The sequence below is a fragment of the Ranitomeya imitator genome, chromosome 5 (assembly GCF_032444005.1).
Source record: "Ranitomeya imitator isolate aRanImi1 chromosome 5, aRanImi1.pri, whole genome shotgun sequence".
Taxonomy (NCBI): domain Eukaryota; kingdom Metazoa; phylum Chordata; class Amphibia; order Anura; family Dendrobatidae; genus Ranitomeya; species Ranitomeya imitator.
This window is the reverse complement of record NC_091286.1, coordinates 566,574,352-566,600,438: the sequence shown is the minus strand read 5'-3', so window position 1 is coordinate 566,600,438 and position 26,087 is coordinate 566,574,352. Positions and strand designations below refer to the sequence as shown.

Below are 26,087 nucleotides of genomic sequence, written 5' to 3'. Positions count from 1 at the left end.
CGCACATCCCTCGACAAGGAAGGCCACCAAAAAGACCTGGCCACCAAGTCTCTAGTACCAAATATTCCAGGATGACCTGCCAACGCAGAAGAATGGACCTCGGAGATGACTCTACTGGTCCAATTATCCGGAACAAACAGTCTTTCAGGCGGACAACGATCACGTTTATCCGCCTGAAACTCCTGCAAAGCACGTCGCAAGTCTGGGGAGACAGCCGACAAAATCACCCCATCCCTAAGGATACCAGTGGGCTCAGAATTTCCAGGGGAGTCAGGCACAAAACTCCTAGAAAGAGCATCCGCCTTCACATTCTTTGAACCTGGCAGGTATGAAACCACAAAATCGAAACGGGAGAAAAACAGTGACCAACGAGCCTGTCTAGGATTCAGACGCTTGGCAGACTCAAGGTAAATCAGATTTTTGTGATCAGTCAAGACCACCACACGATGTCTAGCACCCTCAAGCCAATGACGCCACTCCTCAAATGCCCACTTCATGGCCAAAAGCTCCAGATTACCAACATCATAATTCCGCTCAGTGGGCGAAAACTTTCTAGAAAAGAACGCACATGGCTTCATCACCGAGCAATCGGAGCTTCTCTGTGACAAAACCGCCCCCGCTCCAATCTCGGAAGCATCAACCTCAACCTGAAAAGGAAGCGAAACATCTGGCTGACGCAACACAGGAGCAGAAGAAAACCGGCGCTTAAGTTCCTGAAAGGCCTCCACAGCCGCAGGAGACCAATCAGCAACATCAGCACCCTTCTTAGTCAAATCCGTCAAAGGCTTAACAACACTAGAAAAATTAGTTATGAAACGACGATAAAAATTAGCAAAGCCCAAGAACTTCTGTAGACTCTTAAGAGATGTAGGCTGCGTCCAGTCACAAATAGCCTGAACCTTGACGGGATCCATCTCAATAGTAGAAGGGGAAAAAATATACCCCAAAAAAGAAATCTTCTGGACTCCAAAGAGACACTTTGAACCTTTTACAAACAAAGAATTGGCCCGCAGGACCTGAAACACCTTCCTGACCTGCTGAACATGGGACTCCCAGTCATCCGAAAAAACCAAAACATCATCCAAATACACAATCATAAATTTATCCAGATATTCATGGAAAATATCGTGCATAAAGGACTGGAAGACAGAAGGAGCATTAGAAAGTCCAAAAGGCATCACCAAATACTCAAAATGGCCCTCAGGCGTATTAAATGCGGTTTTCCACTCATCACCCTGCTTAATCCGCACAAGATTATACGCACCCCGAAAATCAATCTTAGTGAACCATTTAGCCCCCTTAATGCGAGCGAACAAATCAGTCAACAATGGCAAAGGATACTGATATTTAACTGTAATCTTATTCAAAAGACGGTAATCTATACAAGGCCTCAAGGAACCATCTTTTTTGGCCACAAAAAAAAAACCTGCTCCCAAAGGGGACGAAGATGGACGGATATGTCCCTTTTCCAAGGACTCCTTAACATAATCCCGCATAGCAGTATGCTCTGGCACTGACAGATTGAACAAACGACCTTTAGGAAATTTACTGCCAGGAATCAAATCTATAGTACAATCGCAATCCCTGTGAGGAGGAAGCGAATTGAGCTTAGGCTCCTCAAAAACATCCCGATAATCAGACAAAAATACCGGAACCTCAGAAGGAGTAGATGAAGCGATAGAAATCGGAGGTGCATCATCATGAACCCCCTGACATCCCCAGCTTAACACAGACATCGTTTTCCAGTCCAAGACTGGGTTATGAGTTTGTAACCATGGCAGACCAAGCACTAAGACATCATGTAAATTATACAGTACCAGGAAGCGAATCACCTCCTGATGAACGGGAGTCATACGCATGGTCACTTGTGTCCAGTACTGAGGTTTATTCATAGCCAAACGTGTAGAGTCAATTCCTTTCAAAGGAATAGGGACTTCCAGAGGCTCCAGACTAAACCCACAGCAGTTGGCAAATGACCAATCCATAAGACTCAGGGCAGCGCCTGAATCCACATAGGCATCGACGGAAATGGCTGATAATGAACAAATCAGAGTCACAGACAGAATGAACTTAGACTGTAAAGTACTAATGGCAACAGACTTATCAACCTTTTTTGTGCATTTAGAGCATGCTGATGTAACATGAGCTGAATCTTGCAGCCAGGGCGCACTCATTCCACTGAGTAAGCACCGACCATTTCCGAAATTTCTGACAATATATTTCTGCTTCATCTTGCCCCTGAGAGAGAGCCAATAAAGCTTTTTCAGCCTGAATCTCTAGGTTAGGTTCCTCATAGAGCAAACCCAATGCCAGAAAAAACGCATCCACATTGAGCAACGCAGGATCCCCTGGTGCCAATGCAAATGCCCAATTCTGAGGGTCACCCCACAGGAAAGATATAACAATCTTGACTTGCTGAGCAGGGTCTCCAGAAGAGCGAGATTTCAAAGAAAGAAACAACTTGCAATTGTTCCTAAAATTCAGAAAACTAGATCTATCTCCAGAAAAAAACTCTGGGGTAGGAATTCTAGGTTCAGACATAGGAGCATGTACAACAAAATCTTGTATATTTTGAACCTTAGCAGCAAGATTATTCAGGCTGGAAGCCAAACTCTGGACGTCCATGATAAACAGCTGAGGTCAGAGCCATTCAAGGATTAAGAGGAGGTAAGACGCAGCCAGGCTGCAATTAAGGCTATGCAGCAAACTCTGAGGGGAAAAAAAAAAAAAAACTTCCTCAGATTACTTTTCCTCCTACTTCAGCCAATACGATTACCACTTTTTGGCCGGCTATACTGTCATGATCCCAATGGCAGGGGATCACAAAAGGACAAGCACAAAAAACAAAACAAGCTCTAGGGTGATGGAAACTGAGCTGACCGCGATCCTGAACCTCAACACACAACTAGCTGTAGCCGGGGAACGTGCCTACGATGATTCTAGACGTCTCGCGCCAGCCGAAGAACTAACTTTCCCTATTAGAAGAAACACAGACCTCTCTTGCCTCCAGAGAAACACCCCACAGAAATAGCAGCCCCCCACATGTAATGACGGTGAAATGAGAGGAAAGCACATACGTAGTTATGAAAACAGATTCAGCAAAATGAGGCCCGCTAAAGCTAGATAGCAGAGGATACAAAAGTGAACTGCGCGGTCAGCGAAAAACCCTACAAAAAACCATCCTGAAATTACTTGAACTCATGTTCCAACTCATGGAACATGAGGAGTAATATCAGCTCCCTAGAGCAACCAGCAAAAAGGAATCCCATATCTGCAAGCTGGACTAAGACAAAAATTAAGCAAAACGTGGAACAGGAAAATCAAAAACTTAGCTTGTCCTGAAGAATACAGAAGCGGGAAGCAGAGGTAACAAGACACACTGATTACATTGATAGCCGGCGAGGAAATGACAAGAAAGCCAGGTTAAATAGGAAACTCCCATATCCTGATAGAACAGGTGGACACCAGAGACCGCAGAGAACACAAGTCACCCAGTACCATCTGTAACCACCAGAGGGAGCCCAAAAACAGAATCCACAACACCAGACGTGTGACTGTGTAAAATTTTGTGGCTGTAGCTGCGACGGTGCAGATGCCAATCCCGGACACACACACACACACACACACACACACATTCAGCTTTATATATTAGATTTTCATTCTGTGGAAGCATGGTTGAAAAGCAATGTCTGACTTAATTTGTTCATTTTCATAGATTTTTTATTTATTCTTACTTTTGTCAGATTCAAGTTCTGTGACCATTGTGGGTTTTTCTGTCATTAAACGAGGGGTACCAACAATTTTGACCACATGTGTACTTACCAGCTGCCGTCTTCATCTTTGATCTCCACCACTCCGGTCTGTCCCCAACAGTTTGTGACCAGCTGGATCGCTCCATTCTATGCTAGGCAAGCTGGAATTACAACTCTATGTAAGTCTATGAGAACCAGAGCGAGGCCTCATAGACTTACATTGAGAACTTTTGACCACTGTTACCTCCGATGAGTAAGATGTCGCAATCACGAGATGGCAACGCTGGACCAGAGCAGTGCCAGGAAGAGATGAAGACGGCGGCTGGTTAGTTTAAGGCTAGGGGCAAGGAACCTTCATTAGCAGCGCCGTTCCAGAGCTGGAATACAAAAAATTCCGGAGTGGTGCTTTAAACATGAAAACTTGGACATTTCCATGCTGCTGGCCTTTTATGGTGAATTTACATGTGGCTGATTTATTGCAGAAGTTTCAACAATTGTCCCATAAATCTGGATGGGACTTTAAGAAATACAGGTCCTTCTCAAAAAATTAGCATATAGTGTTAAATTTCATTATTTACCATAATGTAATGATTACAATTAAACTTTCATATATTATAGATTCATTATCCACCAACTGAAATTTGTCAGGTCTTTTATTGTTTTAATACTCATGATTTTGGCATACAACTCCTGATAACCCAAAAAACCTGTCTCAATAAATTAGCATATCAAGAAAAGGTTCTCTAAACGACCTATTACCCTAATCTTCTGAATCAACTAATTAACTCTAAACACATGCAAAAGATACCTGAGGCTTTTATAAACTCCCTGCCTGGTTCATTACTCAAAACCCCCATCATGGGTAAAGGTACCTTCACACATAACGATATTGTTAACGATATCGTTGCTTTTTGTGACGTAGCAACGATATCGTTAATGAAATCGTTATGTGTGACAGCGACCAACGATCAGGCCCCTGCTGGGAGATCGTTGGTCGCTGAATAAAGTCCAGAACTTTATTTCGTCGCTGGACTCCTGCTGACATCGCTGGATCGGCGTGTGTGACACCGATCCAGCGATGTCTTCACTGGTAACCAGGGTAAACATCGGGTAACTAAGCGCAGGGCCGCGCTTAGTAACCCGATGTTTACCCTGGTTACCATGCTAAAAGAAAAAAAAAACAAACACTAGATACTTACCTACCGCTGTCTGTCCTCCAGCGCTGTGCTCTGCACTCCTCCTGTACTGGCTGTGAGCCGGAAAGCAGAGCGGTGACGTCACAGACAGTACAGGAGGAGAGCAGAGAAGCAGAGCGCAGCGCTGGAGGACAGACAGCGGTAGGTAAGTATCTAGTGTTTTTTTTTTTTTTACTTTTAGCATGGTAACCAGGGTAAACATCGGGTTACTAAGCGCGGCCCTGCGCTTAGTTACCCGATGTTTACCCTGGTTACCGGCATCGTTGGTCGCTGGAGAGCGGTCTGTGTGACAGCTCTCCAGCGACCAAACAGCGACGCTGCAGCGATCCGGATCGTTGTCTGTATCGCTGCAGCGTCGCTAAGTGTGAAGGGGCCTTTAGACTAGCGACCTGACAGATGTCAAGAAGGCCATCATTGACACCCTCAAGCAAGAGGGTAAGACCCAGAAAGAAATTTCTCAACAAATAGGCTGTTCCCAGAGTGCTGTATCAAGGCACCTCAATGGTAAGTCTGTTGGAAGGAAACAATGTGGCAGAAAACGCTGTACAACGAGAAGAGGAGACCGGACCCTGAGGAAGATTGTGGAGAAGGACCGATTCCAGACCTTGGGGAACCTGAGGAAGCAGTGGACTGAGTCTGGTGTGGAAACATCCAGAGCCACCGTGCACAGGCGTGTGCAGGAAATGGGCTACAGGTGCCGCATTCCCCAGGTAAAGCCACTTTTGAGCTACAGAGAAGCAGCACTGGACTGTTGCTAAGTGGTCCCAAGTACTTTTTTCTGATGAAAACAAATTTTGCATGTCATTCGGAAATCAAGGTGCCAGAGTCTGGAGGAAGACTGGGGAGAAGGAAATGCCAAAATGCCTGAAGTCCAGTGTCAAGTACCCACAGTCAGTGATGGTGTGGGGTGCCATGTCAGCTGCTGGTGTTGGTCCACTGTGTTTCATCAAGGGCAGGGTCAATGCAGCTAGCTATCAGGAGATTTTGGAGCACTTCATGCTTCCATCGGCTGAAATGCTTTATGGAGATGAAGATTTCATTTTTCAGCACGACCTGGCACCTGCTCACAGTGCCAAAACCACTGGTAAATGGTTTACTGACCATGGTATTACTGTGCTCAATTGGCCTGCCAACTCTCCTGACCTGAACCCCATAGAGAATCTGTGGGATATTGTGAAGAGAAAGTTGAGAGACGCAAGACCCAACACTCTGGATGAGCTTAAGGCCGCTATTGAAGCATCCTGGGCCTCCATAACATCTCAGCAGAGTCACAGGCTGATTGCCTCCATGCCACGCCGCATTGAAGCAGTCATTTCTGCCAAAGGATTCCCGACCAAGTATTGAGTGCATAACTGAACATTATTATTTGTTGGTTTTTTTGTTTGTTATTAAAAAACACTTTTATTTGATTGGATGGGTCAAATATGCTAATTTATTGAGACAGGTTTTTTGGGTTATCAGGAGTTGTATGCCAAAATCATCAGTATTAAAACAATAAAAGACCTGACAAATTTCAGTTGGTGGATAATGAATCTATAATATATGAAAGTTTAATTGTAATCATTACATTATGGTAAATAATGAAATTTAACACTATATGCTAATTTTTTGAGAAGGACCTGTATATGTGCTAACTGTCAAAGCAACTCTATTTGGAAGAATTTAACTGATTTTCGATCTCAGAAATTTCTGCAACCAGTCTATGCCACTGGCACTGTATGAATACATAACCAATAAAGTAGGATGCTCAACTGAAAAAAAAGGATGACACGCAGTCTATTTACTGTATTCTGCTGTATGAAATATCATAGTATGCTATGTTATTTCATACTGCAAAATAAGTATGCCAAGACAAAAAAAAAATTACTATGCCAACATGTGCCCAGTGAACAGTACTTTTCTGCGTAAATAAGAAAAGATGAGCGCATTTATTTGAGTGGAACTGAATTCTTGTAAAATTGTATAAAAGTTCCTATTCTCCAGAGCACAGATTTTTTCCTATGTGCTCCGCTATTTTGCTGAACTTTAGAAGGCCATCAAAAACTAAATAAAAACTAATAATAATACTAACCTCTCAGATCACCTGTTCTGCCACCCATGCAACTCGGTCCTCCCCGCTACTTATTTTTCGCTCTCCTGGTCACATGCATCACCTCACTCTGAGCCGGGGCTTTCAGCAAAATAAGGACTCTGACATCACTGTGCATCATGCTGGCCCCAAAGGCGCTGACTAGGCCGTGGGTGATACACTCCATGACAGCACAGTGTGCAATGAGGTCAGTGGCATGGATGAGCCAGAAGTTCCAGCCCAGAGTAACGGTATATGCACACGTAGATGGAGCCTCTGAGGATTTTTCCGCACCTGTTTTGAGAAATCCGCAGGTAAAAAGCACCGCGTTTTACCTGCGGATTTACCGCGGATCTTATGCAGTTTTTCTGCGGATTCCACCTGCGGTTTTACACCTGCGGATTCCTATTATGGAGCAGGTGTAAACCGCGGTGGAATCCGCACAAAGTATTGACATGCCGCGGAATAAACAGCGCTACGTTTCTGCACATTTATTTCCGCAGCATGTGCACTGAGGATTTTATTTTCCATAGGTTTACATGGTACTGTAAACTAAGGGAAAACAGTTGCGGATCCGCAGCAAAATCTGCAACGTGTGCACACACCCTAAAGCAGACTCAAGACGATGCTCAAGATTGGGAAAGGCGAAATTAAGAGTTACCGAGGACAGGACGGTGGCACAGGTGACTGGTAAGGTGAATAATAATTATTATTTTTAATTTTCTTTAACATCCTGCGTTTATTATACTTTGTAAAAACCCAAGAGCATTATAAGAAACATTCAATTTGTGGTAAATTACTTTGATACAATTCAAATTTCTCTGTAAAATTCACATGATTTAGTGCATTATTTTTCATCTCTATAAATCAGTCCTTTGGGATACATTCAGCATTTGCATCTGGAGCTTTACTACAGCATACACACCCAAACCCTTGTAATATATATTCTAACTGAGTTCATCATAATCACAATGTTTTTTTCTTTTCTTAAAGCCATTGGTCCATGAGTATCATAGAGTGAAAACTCCTGAGGAAGCATGGTGAGGAACATCGATGACCTAGAATTCTGTCTCCCCTCCCATTCAGACTCTATTCTAGCAGGTTTGAAGTCCCTAAGATTTAATCCACAGCTCTCTGATGTTACGTTGAAAGTTCAAGGGCGGGAATTTCCTTGCCATCGTGCTGTGTTGGCTCTTTGCAGCCAATATTTCCATGCCATGTTCACTGGGAACTTCCAGGAAAGCATCTCTGCACATGTGGAAATCAAAGAGGTAGATCCAGATTTCTTGGAGACCTTAATTGATTTTTCTTACACGGGTCACCTCACCATTAACCAAGCCAATGTAGAAGGACTTATTCGTATCTCCAACCAGCTTCAATTCCCTGCAGTGAGGAAAGTTTGTGTCCGGTATTTGCAGCAGCAGATGGATGCCACCAACTGTTTAGGGATATGGGAGTTTGGTGAAACCCATGGCTGCCCAGAAGTTACAGCAAAGGCCTGGTGTTTCCTACAAGAAAATTTTGAAGCTGTATCTCAAGAGGAAGAATTTTTACTTTTGCCTCCTGAGCGTCTGCTTCACTACTTAGGAGATCCTCTGCTACAATTAAAAGAAGAACAGAGTCGGGCAAAAGCCATGCTCCTGTGGGTCAGGCAAGATGTGGACAGCAGGGCTCATTATCTCCCGGAGCTGCTTAGTATGGCCAGGTTATCAAATTTGACAGACCATTTCCTGCAGAAGCTAATGGATGATGAGCCATTGATAAGTGAATCAGAAACATGCCGAGCACTGATCAGCAGCAACATTGGACAGGTATTGTACAAACTGGTAGTGATAGCACCTGATTTATCCATGATGATGTAAGATGCTCAAGATCTTTCTGTTAGGCCATGTGCACATGACGTCTTTTGGTTGCTGTGTTTTTCAGGAGGAAGACTCTTCAGTAAAATGCCTGCAGTGTTTTTCCTAAAGCATCATTTTTGGCATCCTTACGGTTATATTATCTTTACTCTTTTTACTTGTATATATAGAATAATGAGCCGCTTCCAAGGGGCAGGGAAGAGCGGCCAGGTCACTTCTTTTAACAGCTTCACGTCTTTGGAAATCTATAGTGGTTAAAAAAGCTCAAAAGACTGGACATTTGCACAGCAAGTTTTTTTTTTTTTTTACATCGCAGTGCATATGTTCATTTTTATTTTCCATTTATTTAGCTCTTTTTTCAGGCAAATTCCTGAGCGTACCCAGCTGAAAATGATGTTGTGTGCACATACCCTTATTTTTCATTACAGCTACTCAACCGGGCTTTGGACTTATAGGTTTCGAAACATATGTATTGACAGCACAAAAAGTCCCCTTTTGTCTTTGTACTGCAGAGCCACAAGGACTTTTCGTGCTGTCATTTGGCCCCGATACAGAACATTTCTGCATGATTTTAGTGGACTGTCCTTAAAGGAAATCTATAGTTAGAAAATTACAATAATACTTAAAAAAAACATATTCACATTTTAAAACAATGCAAAATATTGCAATTTTCTCACTGTCCATAGAACTCATAATAGGATGTCATCACTTTAGTAGAGATCACTTCTTGTTTGCTGTATGCAATGGGTGCAAGGAAAGCAGTTGTCCAATAATCACCAGAGAGCAGGACGACATGACACTGCTATTAAAAATCTGATCGAAAATAACACCACTATCTATAGATAATATCCCAGCTCATTAACTCTCTGTCTCAGCACAGTAACCTGAGTACTTTGTCATACCTAGTTAATGGGTTTCCCAGGTTTATTTTTTTCTTTTGAGGCCTGCTTTATATAGAAATAGCGCCCCACTGCTGCTCCAGGTGTTTTTTATTGACCCAGCTAAATTGGAGATTGTTACATACAGTCATGGCCAAAAGTATTAACACTGTTGTGAATTCTGCTCTTGGGCTCCCTCCGGTGGTTATGAGTGGTAGTGCTGCGGTAGTTGGATCGCAGCATTTATCAGGTGTATCCATTTTTTGCAATTTGGGCTGGGCTATTTAAGTCCTGCTTTATCCTTTAGTCAGTGCCAGTTGTCCATTGTTTTTGGAGGATTCACATCCATACCTGGTCTCTCCTGTTCTGCTGTTCATTTCATCTAAGATAAGTCCTGGCTTGGTTTTTGCTGTCCACCTGCTGTGGCCCTTATAGTTCTGTGCATTTTCATGGTTTGTCTTGTCCAGCTTTGTCTGTGAAGGATTTTTGTTGCAGCCAAGCTGTGTCTCTGGAGATGCAGATATACCCTCCATGTCTTTAGTCAGATGTGGTGATTTGTATTTTCTGTGGTGGATATTTTCTAGTGTTTTAATACTGACCGCATAGTATTCTGTCCTATTCTTCCTTTTTAGCTAGTATGGCCTCCTATGCTAAATCCTGATTTCATGTCTGCGTATGTTATGTCCCTCTCCTCTCACAGTCAATATTTGTGGGGGGCTGTCTATCCTTTGGGGATTTTCTCTGAGGCAAGTTAGTTTTCCCGTTTCTGTCTTAAGGGGTAGTTAGTTCTTAGGCTGTGTCGAGGGGTCTAGGGAGTGTTAGGTACCCCCCACGGCTACTTCTAGTTGCGCTGCTAAGTTCAGGGTTTGCGGTCAGTACAGGTACCACCTTCTCCAGAGTACGTCTCATGCTGCTCCTAGGCCACCAGATCATAACATAAAACCCCTGCAATTTTGTCAGATAATACTCAGTTTCTTCCTGAAAATGATTGCAATCACAAATTATTTGGTATTATTATCTTCATTTAATTTGTCTTAAATGAAAAAAACACAAAAAGAATTGTCCTAAAGCCAAATTGGATATAATTCCACACCAAACATAAAAAAGGGGGTGGACAAAAGTATTGGCACTGTTCGAAAAATCATGTGATGCTTCTCTAATTTGTGTAATTAACAGCACCTGTAACTTACCTGTGGCACCTAACAGGTGTTGGCAATAACTAAATCACACTTGCAGCCAGTTGACATGGATTAAAGGTGACTCAACCTCTGTCCTGTGTCCCTGTGTGTACCACATTGAGCATGGAGAAAAGAAAGAAGACCAAAGAACTGTCTGAGGACTTGAGAAACCAAATTGTGAGGAAGCATGAGCAATCTCAAGGCTACAAGTCCATCTCCAAAGACCTGAATGTTCCTGTGTCTACCGTGCGCAGTGTCATCAAGAAGTTTAAAGCCCATGGCACTGTGGCTAACCTCCCTAAATGTGGATGGAAAAGAAAAATTGATAAGAGATTTCAAGGCAAGATTGTGCGGATGTTGGATAAAGAACCTAGACTAACATCCAAACAAGTTCAAGCTGCCCTGCAGTCCGAGGGTACAACAGTGTCAACCTGTACTATCTGTCGGTGTCTGAATGGAAAGGGACTGTATGGTAGGAGACCCAGGAAGACCCCACTTCTTACCCCGAGACATAAAAAAGACAGGCTGGAGTTTGCCAAAACTTACCTACAGAAGTGTAGACTAGTGGCCCTTTTAGAAGAAAAGGTGCAGGGTCTGGAAGAAAGAATAGCAACTTTGAAACTCATCAAAGAGAATGAAGACTTTCTAGACAGAACAGAAGCATCTCTACTGGTCACAGAAGGTGAAAAAAGTGTCAGAGAACCTCCAAAAGCAGATGAGTGGAAGCATGTGACCAAAAGAAGCACACGGCAAGGAAGGACCTACCGACAATCTGCAAAGACTTTGAAGAGTTGGGGAAGAAAGTAAAGGAACTGGATGCACAGGTAGTTTTTTCTTCTATCCTTCCAGTAGACGGGCATGGCACCAAGAGATGGAACAGGATCCTTGATGCAAACAACTGGCTAAGACGATGGTGCAGACAACAAGGATTCGGATTCCTGGACCACGGTGTGAATTACTGGTACGATGGACTCCTCGCCAGAGACGGACTACACCTCAACAAACCTGGGAAACACAAATTCGCCAGAAGACTCGCTACACTCATCAGGAGGGCGTTAAACTAGAAGAAGAGGGGACTGGAAGAAAAACATTAGACTTGAACAAAGAAGACCCAGGAAAACATACTCAGATGGGAGGTAAGAACATTTCTAAAACAATCCACAGCGAGGAGATTGGAACAAAACAAAATCCTCTAAACTGCATGCTCGCAAACGCCAGAAGGCTGACAAACAAGATGGAAGAACTAGAAGCAGAAAAATCTACAGGTAACTTTGACATAGTGGGAATAACCGAGACATGGTTAGATGAAAGCTATGACTGGGCAGTTAACTTACAGGGTTACAGTCTGTTTAGAAAGGATCGTAAAAATCGGAGAGGAGGAGGGGTTTGTGTCTATGTAAAGTCTTGTCTAAAGTTCACTTTAAGGGAGGATATTAGCGAAAGAAATGAGGATGTCGAGTCCATATGGGTCGAAATTCATGGAGGGAAAAATGGTAACAAAATTCAAAATAATAACAAAATAACAAATCTGCAGGTGGTTGGGCATCTAGGAAATAGCGACCACAATATTGTGCAGTTTCACCTGTCTTTCACTAGGGGGACTTGTCAGGGAGTCACAAAAACACTGAACTTTAGGAAGGCAAAGTTTGACCAGCTTAGAGATGCCCTTAATCTGGTAGACTGGGACAATATCCTCAGAAATAAGAATACAGATAATAAATGGGAAATGTTTAAGAACATCCTAAATAGGCAGTGAAAGCGGTTTATACCTTGTGGGAATAAAAGGACTAGAAATAGGAAAAACCCAATGTGGCTAAACAAAGAAGTAAGACAGGCAATTAACAGTAAAAAGAAAGCATTTGCACTACTAAAGCAGGATGGCACCATTGAAGCTCTAAAAAACTATAGGGAGAAAAATACTTTATCTAAAAAACTAATTAAAGCTGCCAAAAAGGAAACAGAGAATCACATTGCTAAGGAGAGTAAAACTAATCCCAAACTGTTCTTCAACTATATCAATAGTAAAAGAATAAAAACTGAAAATGTAGGCCCCTTAAAAAATAGTGAGGAAAGAATGGTTGTAGATGACGAGGAAAAAGCTAACATATTAAACACCTTCTTCTCCACGGTATTCACGGTGGAAAATGAAATGCTAGGTGAAATCCCAAGAAACAATGAAAACCCTATATTAAGGGTCACCAATCTAACCCAAGAAGAGGTGCGAAACCGGCTAAATAAGATTAAAATAGATAAATCTCCGGGTCCGGATGGCATACACCCACGAGTACTAAGAGAACTAAGTAATGTAATAGATAAACCATTATTTCTTATTTTTAGGGACTCTATAGCGACAGGGTCTGTTCCGCAGGACTGGCGCATAGCAAATGTGGTGCCAATATTCAAAAAGGGCTCTAAAAGTGAACCTGGAAATTATAGGCCAGTAAGTCTAACCTCTATTGTTGGTAAAATATTTGAAGGGTTTCTGAGGGATGTTATTCTGGATTATCTCAATGAGAATAACTGTTTAACTCCATATCAGCATGGGTTTATGAGAAATCGCTCCTGTCAAACCAATCTAATCAGTTTTTATGAAGAGGTAAGCTATAGGCTGGACCACGGTGAGTCATTGGACGTGGTATATCTCGATTTTTCCAAAGCGTTTGATACCGTGCCGCACAAGAGGTTGGTACACAAAATGAGAATGCTTGGTCTGGGGGAAAATGTGTGTAAATGGGTTAGTAACTGGCTTAGTGATAGATAGCAGAGGGTGGTTATAAATGGTATAGTCTCTAACTGGGTCGCTGTGACCAGTGGGGTACCGCAGGGGTCAGTATTGGGACCTGTTCTCTTCAACATATTCATTAATGATCTGGTAGAAGGTTTACACAGTAAAATATCGATATTTGCAGATGATACAAAACTATGTAAAGCAGTTAATACAAGAGAAGATAGTATTCTGCTACAGATGGATCTGGATAAGTTGGAAACTTGGGCTGAAAGGTGGCAGATGAGGTTTAACAATGATAAATGTAAGGTTATACACATGGGAAGAAGGAATCTATATCACCATTAGTAACATAGTAACATAGTAACATAGTAACATAGTTAGTAAGGCCGAAAAAAGACATTTGTCCATGCAGTTCAGCCTATATTCCATCATAATAAATCCCCAGATCTACGTCCTTCTACAGAACCTAATAATTGTATGATACAATATTGTTCTGCTCCAGGAAGACATCCAGGCCTCTCTTGAACCCCTCGACTGAGTTCGCCATCACCACCTCCTCAGGCAAGCAATTCCAGATTCTCACTGCCCTAACAGTAAAGAATCCTCTTCTATGTTGGTGGAAAAACCTTCTCTCCTCCAGACGCAAAGAATGCCCCCTTGTGCCCGTCACCTTCCTTGGTATAAACAGATCCTCAGCGAGATATTTGTATTGTCCCCTTATATACTTATACATGGTTATTAGATCGCCCCTCAGTCATCTTTTTTCTAGACTAAATAATCCTAATTTCGCTAATCTATCTGGGTATTGTAGTTCTCCCATCCCCTTTATTAATTTTGTTGCCCTCCTTTGTACTCTCTCTAGTTCCATTATATCCTTCCTGAGCACCGGTGCCCAGAACTGGACACAGTACTCCATGTGCGGTCTAACTAGGGATTTGTACAGAGGCAGTATAATGCTCTCATCATGTGTATCCAGACCTCTTTTAATGCACCCCATGATCCTGTTTGCCTTGGCAGCTGCTGCCTGGCACTGGCTGCTCCAGGTAAGTTTATCATTAACTAGGATCCCCAAGTCTTTCTCCCTGTCAGATTTACCCAGTGGTTTCCCGTTCAGTGTGTAATGTTGATATTGATTCCTTCTTCCCATGTGTATAACCTTACATTTATCATTGTTAAACCTCATCTGCCACCTTTCAGCCCAAGTTTCCAACTTATCCAGATCCATCTGTAGCAGAATACTATCTTCTCTTGTATTAACTGCTTTACATAGTTTTGTATCATCTGCAAATATCGATATTTTACTGTGTAAACCTTCTACCAGATCATTAATGAATATGTTGAAGAGAACAGGTCCCAATACTGACCCCTGCGGTACCCCACTGGTCACAGCGACCCAGTTAGAGACTATACCATTTATAACCACCCTCTGCTTTCTATCACTAAGCCAGTTACTAACCCATTTACACACATTTTCCCCCAGACCAAGCATTCTCATTTTGTGTACCAACCTCTTGTGCGGCACGGTATCAAACGCTTTGGAAAAATCGAGATATACCACGTCCAATGACTCACCGTGGTCCAGCCTATAGCTTACCTCTTCATAAAAACTGATTAGATTGGTTTGACAGGAGCGATTTCTCATAAACCCATGCTGATATGGAGTTAAACAGTTATTCTCATTGAGATAATCCAGAATAACATCCCTCAGAAACCCTTCAAATATTTTACCAACAATAGAGGTTAGACTTACTGGCCTATAATTTCCAGGTTCACTTTTAGAGCCCTTTTTGAATATTGGCACCACATTTGCTATGCGCCAGTCCTGTGGAACAGACCCTGTCGCTATAGAGTCCCTAAAAATAAGAAATAATGGTTTATCTATTACATTACTTAGTTCTCTTAGTACTCGTGGGTGTATGCCATCCGGACCCGGAGATTTATCCATTTTAATCTTATTTAGCCGGTTTCGCACCTCTTCTTGGGTTAGATTGGTGACCCTTAATATAGGGTTTTCATTGTTTCTTGGGATTTCACCTAGCATTTCATTTTCCACCGTGAATACCGTGGAGAAGAAGGTGTTTAATATGTTAGCTTTTTCCTCGTCATCTACAACCATTCTTTTCTCACTATTTTTTAAGGGGCCTACATTTTCAGTTTTTATTCTTTTACTATTGATATAGTTGAAGAACAGTTTGGGATTAGTTTTACTCTCCTTAGCAATGTGCTTCTCTGTTTCCTTTTTGGCAGCTTTAATTAGTTTTTTAGATAAAGTATTTTTCTCCCTATAGTTTTTTAGAGCTTCAATGGTGCCATCCTGCTTTAGTAGTGCAAATGCTTTATTTTTACTGTTAATTGCCTGTCTTACTTCTTTGTTTAGCCACATTGGGTTTTTCCTATTTCTAGTCCTTTTATTCCCACAAGGTATAAACCGCTTACAGTGCCTATTTAGGATGTTCTTAAACATTTCCCATTTATTATCTGTATTCTTATTTCTGAGGATATTGTCCCAGTCTACCAGATTAAGGGCATCTCTAAGCTGGTCAAACTTTGCCTTCCTAAAGTTCAGTGTTTTTGTGACTCCCTGACAAGTCCCCCTAGTGAAAGACAGGTGAAACTGCACAATATTGTGGTCGCTATTTCCTAGATGCCCAACCACCTGCAGATTTGTTATTCTGTCAGGTCTATTAGATAGTATTAGGTCTAAAAGTGCTGCTCCTCTGGTTGGATTCTGCACCAATTGTGAAAGATAATTTTTCTTGGTTATTAGCAGAAACCTGTTGCCTTTATGGGTTTCACAGGTTTCTGTTTCCCAGTTAATATCCGGGTAGTTAAAGTCCCCCATAACCAGGACCTCATTATGGGTTGCAGCTTCATCTATCTGCTTTAGAAGTAGACTTTCCATGCTTTCTGTTATATTTGGGGGTTTGTAACAGACCCCAATGAGAATTTTGTTACCATTTTTCCCTCCATGAATTTCGACCCATATGGACTCGACATCCTCATTTCCTTCGCTAATATCCTCCCTTAAAGTGGACTTTAGACAAGACTTTACATAGAGACAAACCCCTCCTCCTCTCCGATTTTTACGATCCTTTCTAAACAGACTGTAACCCTGTAAGTTAAAGGGAACCTGTCACCCCGTTTTTTGAGATTGAGCTATAAATACTGTTAAATAGGGCCTGCGCTGTGTGTTCCTATAGTGTATGTAGTGTACCCCGATTCCCCATGTATGCTGAGAAATAACTTACCAAAGTCGCCGTTTTCGCCTGTCAATCAGGCTGGTCAGGTCGGGAGGGCGTGGTGACATCGCTGGTTCTTCCTCAGCTTTACGTTGGTGGCGTAGTGGCGTAGTGGTGAAGACACAGCGCGCGATCTGCGCTGTCATCCCTTTCGTCGGTGGGGGCGGCCATCTTCCTGGGGCCGCGCGTGCGCAGATCGAGTGCTCTGCTGCACGGGGCTTCAGGAAAATGGCCGCGGGATGCCGCGCGTGCGCATTAGAGATCGCGGCGGCCATTTTCCCAAAGCCGAGTTTGCATCTCGGCTTTGGGAAAATGGCCGCCGCGATCTCTAATGCGCACGCGCGGCATCCCGCGGCCATTTTCCTGAAGCCCCGTGCAGCAGAGCACTCGATCTGCGCACGCGCGGCCCCAGGAAGATGGCCGCCCCCACCGACGAAAGGGATGACAGCGCAGATCGCGCGCTGTGTCTTCACCACTACGCCACTACGCCACCAACGTAAAGCTGAGGAAGAACCAGCGATGTCACCACGCCCTCCCGACCTGACCAGCCTGATTGACAGGCGAAAACGGCGACTTTGGTAAGTTATTTCTCAGCATACATGGGGAATCAGGGTACACTACATACACTATAGGAACACACAGCGCAGGCCCTATTTAACAGTATTTATAGCTCAATCTCAAAAAACGGGGTGACAGGTTCCCTTTAACTGCCCAGTCATAGCTTTCATCTAACCATGTCTCGGTTATTCCCACTATGTCAAAGTTACCTGTAGATATTTCTGCTTCTAGTTCTTCCATCTTATTTGTCAGGCTTCTGGCGTTTGCGAGCATGCAGTTTAGAGGATTTTGTTTTGTTCCAATCTCCTCGCTGTGGATTGTTTTAGAAATGTTCTTACCTCCCATCTGAGTATGTTTTCCTGGGTCTTCTTTGTTCAAGTCTAATGTTTTTATTCCCGTCCCCTCTTCTTCTAGTTTAACGCCCTCCTGATGAGTGTAGCGAGTCTTCTGGCGAATTTGTGTTTCCCAGGTTTGTTGAGGTGTAGTCCGTCTCTGGCGAGGAGTCCATCGTACCAGTAATTCACACCGTGGTCCAGGAATCCGAATCCTTGTTGTCTGCACCATCGTCTTAGACAGTTGTTCGCATCAAGGATCCTGTTCCATCTCCTGGTGCCATGCCCGTCTACTGGAAGGATAGAAGAAAAAACTACCTGTGCATCCAGTTCCTTTACTTTCTTCCCCAACTCTTCAAAGTCCTTGCAGATTGTCGGTAGGTCCTTCCTTGCCGTGTCATTGGTGCCAACATGTATCAGAAGAAATGGGTGGACGTCCTTGGAGCTGAAGAGCTTTGGTATCCTATCGGTCACATCCTTGATCATCGCACCTGGAAGGCAGCATACTTCTCTTCCAGTTATGTCCGGTCTGCAGATGGCTGCTTCTGTGCCTCTCAGTAGTGAGTCTCCCACCACCACCACTCTTCGTTGCTTCTTGGCTGTACTTTTTGCTGTCACTTGTTGCTGTGTGCCCTTTTCTTTTTTGCTTGCTGGTATTGCTTCATCCTTAGGTGTGCCATCTTCATCCTCTACAAAGATTTGATATCGGTTCTTCAGTTGTGTGGTTGGTGATTTCATCATGGTCTTCTTGCTTCTTTTGGTCACATGCTTCCACTCATCTGCTTTTGGAGGTTCTCTGACACTTTTTTCACCTTCTGTGACCAGTAAAGATGCTTCTGTTCTGTCGAGAACATTACACACTGAATGGGAAACCACTGGGTAAATCTGACAGGGAGAAGGACTTGGGGATCCTAGTTAATGATAAACTTACCTGGAGCAGCCAGTGCCAGGCAGCAGCTGCCAAGGCAAACAGGATCATGGGGTGCATTAAAAGAGGTCTGGATACACATGATGAGAGCATTATACTGCCTCTGTACAAATCCCTAGTTAGACTGCACATGGAGTACTGTGTCCAGTTTTGGGCACCGGTTCTCAGGAAGGATATAATGGAACTAGAGAGAGTACAGAGGGCAACATAATTAATAAAGGGGATGGGAGAACTACAATACCCAGATAGATTAGCGAAATTAGGATTATTTAGTCTAGAAAAAAGACGACTGAGGGGCGATCTAATAACCATGTATAAGTATATAAGGGGACAATACAAATATCTAGCTGAGGATCTGTTTATACCAAGGAAGGTGACGGGCACAAGGGGGCATTCTTTGCGTCTGGAGGAGAGAAGGTTTTTCCACCAACATAGAAGAGGATTCTTTACTGTTAGGGCAGTGAGAATCTGGAATTGCTTGCCTGAGGAGGTGGTGATGGCGAACTCAGTCGAGGGGTTCAAGAGAGGCCTGGATGTCTTTCTGGAGCAGAACAATATTGTATCATACAATTATTAGGTTCTGTAGAAGGACGTAGATCTGGGGATTTATTATGATGGAATATAGGCTGAACTGGATGGACAAATGTCTTTTTTCGGCCTTACTAACTATGTTACTATGTTACTATGTTACCTGAAAAAGCCTAAAACGTTTTGGAAGAATGTTCTCTGGTCAGATGAGACAAAAGTAGAGCTTTTTGGGCAAAAGCATAAACATAGAGTTCACAGGAGAAAAAAGAGGCATTCAAAGAAAAGAACACGGTCCCCACAGTCAAACATGGCAGAATTTCCCTGATGTTTTGGGGTTGCTTTGCTGCCTCTGGCACTGGACTGCTTGACTGTGTGCATGGCATTATGAAGTCTGAAGACTACCAACAAATTTTGCAGCATAATGTAGGGCCCAGTGTGAGAAAGCTGGGTCTCCCTCAGAGGTCATGGGTCTTCCAGCAGGACAATTACCCAAAACACACTTTAAAAAGCACTAGAAAATGGTTTGAGAGAAAGCACTGGAGACTTCTAAGGTGGCCAGCAATGAGTCCAGACCTGAATCCCATAGATCACCTGTGGAGAGATCTAAAAATGGCAGTTTGGAGAAGGCACCCTTCAAATATCAGGGACCTGGAGCAGTTTGCCAAAGAAGAATGGTCTAAAATTCCATCAGAGCATTGTAAGAAACTCATTGATGGTTACCGGAAGCGGTTGGTCGCAGTTATTTTGGCTAAAGGTCATGCAACCAAGTATTAGGCTGAGGGTTCCAATACTTTTGTCTGGCCCATTTTTGGAGTTTTGTGTGAAATGATCAATGTTTTGCTTTTTGCTTCATTCTCTTTTGTGTTTTTTCATTTAAGACAAATTAAATGAAGATAATAATACCAAAGAATTTGTGATTGCAATCATTTTCAGGAAGAAACTGAGTATTATCTGACAGAATTGCAGGGGTGTGAATACTTTTGGCCATGACTGTATACCATACACCATGTTCCAAATTATTATGCAATTCCTATTTTTTCTCTAATTTATCTAAATGGTCGATGCAAATGAGTCAGTATAATGTTCAATTCATGAACAGTTAGAGTATTTCAAAGATTATTGGGCAAACCTTCCCATGATAACAGGATTTTTTTCAAAACTAGAAAAAAATCAAAATGCACTGTTCCAAATTATTATACATAAGAGTTTCCAAACATTATACGTTATACGTTGTAAAGTACTGAAAATGGTGGTGTGCTGAATTTACAGCGTTAAGAGATCACATTTACTGAAATCAAAGTTTTTTCAATCAAAAACATCTCAATAGGCCAAGTTACATGTTAACATAGGACCCTTCTTTGATATCATCTTCACAATTCTTGCATCCATTGAACTTTTGGAGAGTTTCTGCTTGAATTTCTTTTGATGATATCAGAATAGCCTCCCAGAGCTGCTGTTTTGATGTGATCTGCCTCCCACCCTCATAGATCCTTTGTTGAGGATACACCTAAGGGTACCTTCACACTCAGCGACGCTGCAGTGATACCGACAACGATGTCGATCACTGCAGCGTCGCTGTTTGGTCGCTGGAGAGCTGTCACACAGACAGCTCTCCAGCGACCAACGATCCCGAGGTCCCCGGTAACCAGGGTAAACATCGGGTTACTAAGCGCAGGGCCGCGCTTAGTAACCCGATGTTTACCCTGGTTACCAGCGTAAACGTTAAAAAAACAAACACTACATACTTACCTTCAGCTGTCTGTCCTCCGGCGCTCTGCTTTCCTCTGCACTGTCAGCGCCGGTCAGCTGGAAAGCAGAGCGGTGACGTCACCGCTCTGCTTTCCGGCTGGCCGGCGCTGACACAGGATGCAGGAGGAGTGCAGAGAAGCAGAGCGCCGGGGACAGACAGCTGAAGGTAAGTATGTAGTGTTTGTTTTTTTAACGTTTACGCTGGTAACCAGGGTAAACATCGGGTTACTAAGCGCGGCCCTGCGCTTAGTAACCCGATGTTTACCCTGGTTACCAGTGAAGACATCGCTGGATCAGCGTCACACACGCCGATCCAGCGATGTCAGCGGGAGATCCAGCGACGAAATAAAGTTTTGGACTTTCCTCAGCGACTAACGATCTCCCAGCAGGGGCCTGATCGTTGGTCGCTGTCACACATAACGATTTCCTTAACGATATCGTTGCTACGTCACAAAAAGCAACAATATCGTTAACGATATCGTTATGTGTGACGGTACCTTAAGGTACTTAATAGGGTTAAGGTCAGGTAAGTTTAAGGTGCCAGAGGGAGGTAGCTGTGGTGGAGCTGCTGCTCCTTTACAACCTCGCACTTTACAGGAAATTTGTGTCCCCGACCCAGTGTGCTATCTCATGTAGGGTGCGTTTTACTCATTTACTGGCTGAAGGCCTCCGCTGCCTTCTGGTCTCCATCCCCAGGAACAGCAGCACACTCATTAGGGGACACCCACTTCGTTTTAACTATCATAAGTTTACTGGACAATTCAAGTACATCAGATTGTAACACGCAGTATCAGGCACAGCACCCTCTGGTTCTGGTTTCAGTAATACAGTACATCTCGCGATTCACTTTTAGTTCCTCTTGGACTACCCCTATGCTTACTGGTTCCTTCAGCCCTAGGAATTTTCTGTCCGGCCCCGCAGTATTGTCAAGATCTACTACCTTCCCCACTCGCGGTTCCTCATCCATCTTCCTCTATACGCTCTATACGGAAAAGGTTAAGGTACTCTCCATAGCATCTGTTTCAAAGCGGAGGCTCTGGACATTGCAGGAATGTTTGCAGGGAGTCTTGTAAGGTCTTATACCACCCAACACCAAATGTACTCCTCTCTCTGTCGGCCCACTGCTCCATGAACTTGTCCTTTCACCAACTCTCTCTCTCAGTAACTAACTAAAGCAGGAAGTTGTTAATTTTTTTTTCTGGCCCTAATGCCTCCCACTGTGGGCTAGACCAAATAATTAACTATATCTGTTCCTGCAGTCTGTTGCTGGGCAGAGCTAACCTTTCACCTACATTCTAGCATACAGTTTGCATTACTTTTCTATATTAACACTATACTATCAATACTTATACTATACCATACTCCATTGTCATCATCTAATTGCAGTTACTATCTTGTGTCCTAAATCTTACTCTATGTTCTACCTATACTCACTCTGCACTGTACGTTTCTCAGACTAGGCATTACCTTTACAGCACTTGTATATCAGCAGCATTACCTAAAACACTATGCATTACTACTCATTACATTTTTAACAACATATGACATAGTTCACACTTCACATATCACAATACATCTACAAAAACGCATGACACTATTCACTTGATGCGATTGTTGTCTTCGGGAGCAGGAACACAACAGTCTCTGTAACACTCTTACAGGATATGGTGGCCATACCATGAGTTTCTCTTCTTTTATGCCCATAGCAGCCATCGTCATGCATGAAATGATTTTGCGCTATGGAAGAAAGTGTTCAGTCATAAACTCTATACTTTCCTGAGGTCATTTTCACACCTTCATGATTCTCTCATGCGAAAGGTTCGGATGTGATACGCTAATGACACTTGGCTCCAGCTCTGCTGTGAGCGTGATTTGATTGTCAGTGCTCTGTGCTCCGATCCTCTCGCATGTGAGAATTTGAGCACATATGCGGAGGAGATTGAGAAATTAATTTCTCCGTGTTACGCGTTACGGAACCACTCAGCACTCAAAATATGTTGTGCAGTTATATGCATGTATAATAGGTTCCATGTGAGATGCATCAGCCCACAGGCTGCGCCCCTGGGCAGAAGGGACAAGATATCCCCCTTCTGTCCTCCCCCACCTTTGTAATTCCCACAGTAAATATCGGCAGGCTCCGGCCCCCTGCGGCTATTGTAATGTATGTCTGGCCTGCCCTCTGTATCTGTGTGATATATTCTGTGTCCTGTGAATAAAGTGTTGTCAGACTGGAAATACGTGGAGAAGCAGTGATATTTTATATGCTCCCAGGTAACCAAGGAATTCCAGCCAGCGTCCTTCATTCAGACTCCAGCCAAAGCAGAGTGGACCTCCTGAAAAACGGGGTGGTACTGAAAGAGGTACCCCAGCTTGGTAGACCCCTTTACACTGGTGGCAGACAGCGGGATATGATACCCCTTCTACAGGAGAAAAGGAATGAATGGAAAACAACTTCCAGAAGTTAAAGAGGACTACATTAAAAGATCTGGTGGAAGCCCGAGGGTTGATCGCCAGCAACAAAACAAAAGCGGATTTGATAGCAGCCATCATGGAACATGACAGTGCAGCGCCCCCCAATGTGAACGTGGAGGAGACTGAATTCCAGAGGGAGGTAAAGAACAGACTTGCGTTCTATGGCCCAAACCCTGCAGTAGAGATCATACGAGAGGTGATGGCTGATGTGCGTACTGATCTGAAGGAAAAGATGGCCGAGCGGACCAGGATAGAGCTAGCCAAGATGGAGATGGCAGAGCGGACCAAAGTGGAGCTGGCCAAGATGGAGATGGCAGAGCGGAGAGAGGAGAGTCAGCGAGCAGGGGGAGCTCTGGCCTCCGCCCAGGTACCTTCAACAGTAAGCCACAAAAAGATCCAGTATAATGCCTTCCGACAGTTGGGGGAGGCAGAGGAAGACATTGATAGCTTTCTGCAGGACTTAGAGCGGCAGTGTGCCCTTCATCAAGTGAAGCCGAGGAACGGGTTCAGATTCTGGCCAGCAAGCTGACAGGCCAGGCAGCGGACGCCTATCGCATGGTACCTGATGAGGACTGTATGGACTATGAGCGGATCAAAGAAGTGATCTTGGCCTGGTATGCGCTGACACCAGAGGCATACCGCCAAAAGTTCCGCGGACTTATAAAACGAGTAATCGATATCCACGCTGAATGGGCCTGTAAATTACGGCGGTCACTGCTACAGTGGGGACAAGGGAGCCAAGCAACCACTAAGGAGGACGTCCTCCAGCTCGTCTTGTTAGAACGATTCTTTAATGGACTAACCCCCGAGACACAGGAATGGCTCCGGGACAGGCGGCCAACGACTCTTGAGGAAGCCGCTCGTCTGGCCGATGAACATCATGATGCCAGGAGGCCTCAGTTGTCCGGATCAAAGATGGTCACTAGGGGTCCACCCATGGACCTGGAGGGCCCCAAACCACCGAAGATTGTAGGGGGACCAACTAGAAACCCGGCCTACCACAGTTCCCCTGGGGTGCGACGCCACACCTGCGGTCAGCTGGGCCACCTGCAAAGACAATGTCCCAACTGGACTCAGCATGCCCAGTGGCCAAAGGTGGGAACAGCTGCCTTCAGCCGGGCCGCTGTATACTGCTACCAAGGCGAAGCTGACCCGACATTGGGGGCTACAACTAACCAAGAGGTGGAAGAGATGGAGGAAGTGCTCCATGAAGTGGACTCCGTGCAAGCAGCATGGGCAGATAATCGACAACAGCATCGACAGGTCGTGTGGGTTAATGGGAAATGCATGCAGGGACTTAAGGTACCGTCACATTAAGTGATGCTGCAGCGATATAGACAACGATGCCGATTGCTGCAGCATCGCTGTTTAGGTCGCTACGAGATGTCAAACACTGTAACAGCAGAACTATACAGGACGAATCACACCGACCTGACGACCAAATAAAGTTCTGGACTTTCAGCGATGACCAGCGATGTCACAGCAGGATCCTGATCGCTGCTGCGTGTCAAACACAACGAGATCGCTATCCAGGACGCTGCTACGTCACGGATCGTTGTCGTTCTCGTTGGTAAGTTGCTTAATGTGACAGTACCTTAAGAGATTCAGGGGCAACTTTGACCCTTGTGAAGCCTCATCTTGTCCAGGACCAAGAGAAGATGGACTGGACAGTGGCAGTCCGTGTAGCAGGGGGAGCCATACATCGACTGCCCACTGCCAGGATTCACCTGAACTGGGGAGTTGGGGATGGCCTTGTTGAGGTCGGCTTGATGGAGGATTTGCCCGCAGACGTCTTGCTGGGAAATGACTTGGGGCCCATGTTGTCTGCCTTCTCAGTTGCCCCTCTGGCTGAGACTTATCCTGTGACCACCTGGAGACAAGCTCAAGCTGTGGAGGCGGAATCACACTCAGAGGAGGCCCAGGTAAGACATCCCAGCCCTACACGTATTCCCATAGCCAGGCACATTTCTTGGGCCACCCCAGATGAATTTAAGAGGGAGTTACTTTAGGATCCTTCATTGGAGGGATATTGTGGGAAGGCCCAAGAGGGGAGAGGGGTAGTGGAAGGGGAAAAGTTTATATGGAAGCAGGGACTCCTCTACCGGATCACAGAGCAGCACCACACAGGGACGAGCCCCACTATAAAACGACAGCTGGTAGTTCCGAAGAAGTATAGGCAGGAGTTACTGCGAATCTCTCATGACATACCCTTGGCCGAGCACTTCGGCGTCAGTCGCACCAGGCATCGTCTAACACAACTTCTTTTGGCCGGGGGTAACCTATGATGTTTGTCAGTACTGCCAGACCTGTGACAGTTGCCAGCGCATTGGCAAGAGCGGAGATCGATGCAAGGCCAAATTACGCCCCCTCCCCATTGTGGAGGATCCATTTAGCTGAGTAGCGGTCGATCTGATAGGGCCGTTAGCCAAACCCAGTCCGTCAGGGAAAAGGTATATATTGACAGTGGTAGATTATGCCACACGGTATCCAGAGGTGGTTGCGTTACCTAACATACTGGCAGAGACGGTGGCGGCTGCCCTGCTTCAGGTTTTCTCACGGGATGGATTTCCCCGGGAGATTATCTCGGACCAGGGTACCCAGTTTACAGCAGAGGTGACAAAC

At 44.3% G+C, this 26,087-nt stretch overlaps 1 protein-coding gene across 1 annotated transcript in view; it reads left to right on the top strand.

The window, feature by feature from the left end:
• KLHL30 (kelch like family member 30) overlaps nt 1-26,087 on the top strand; it is a 114,794-nt gene that overhangs the window by 46,732 nt on the left and 41,975 nt on the right. The window contains exon 2 of the mRNA XM_069727745.1: nt 8,010-8,827. Coding sequence (XP_069583846.1) covers nt 8,054-8,827 — 774 coding nt within the window. The 5' untranslated portion in view covers nt 8,010-8,053. The remainder of the gene's footprint in view (nt 1-8,009; nt 8,828-26,087) is intronic.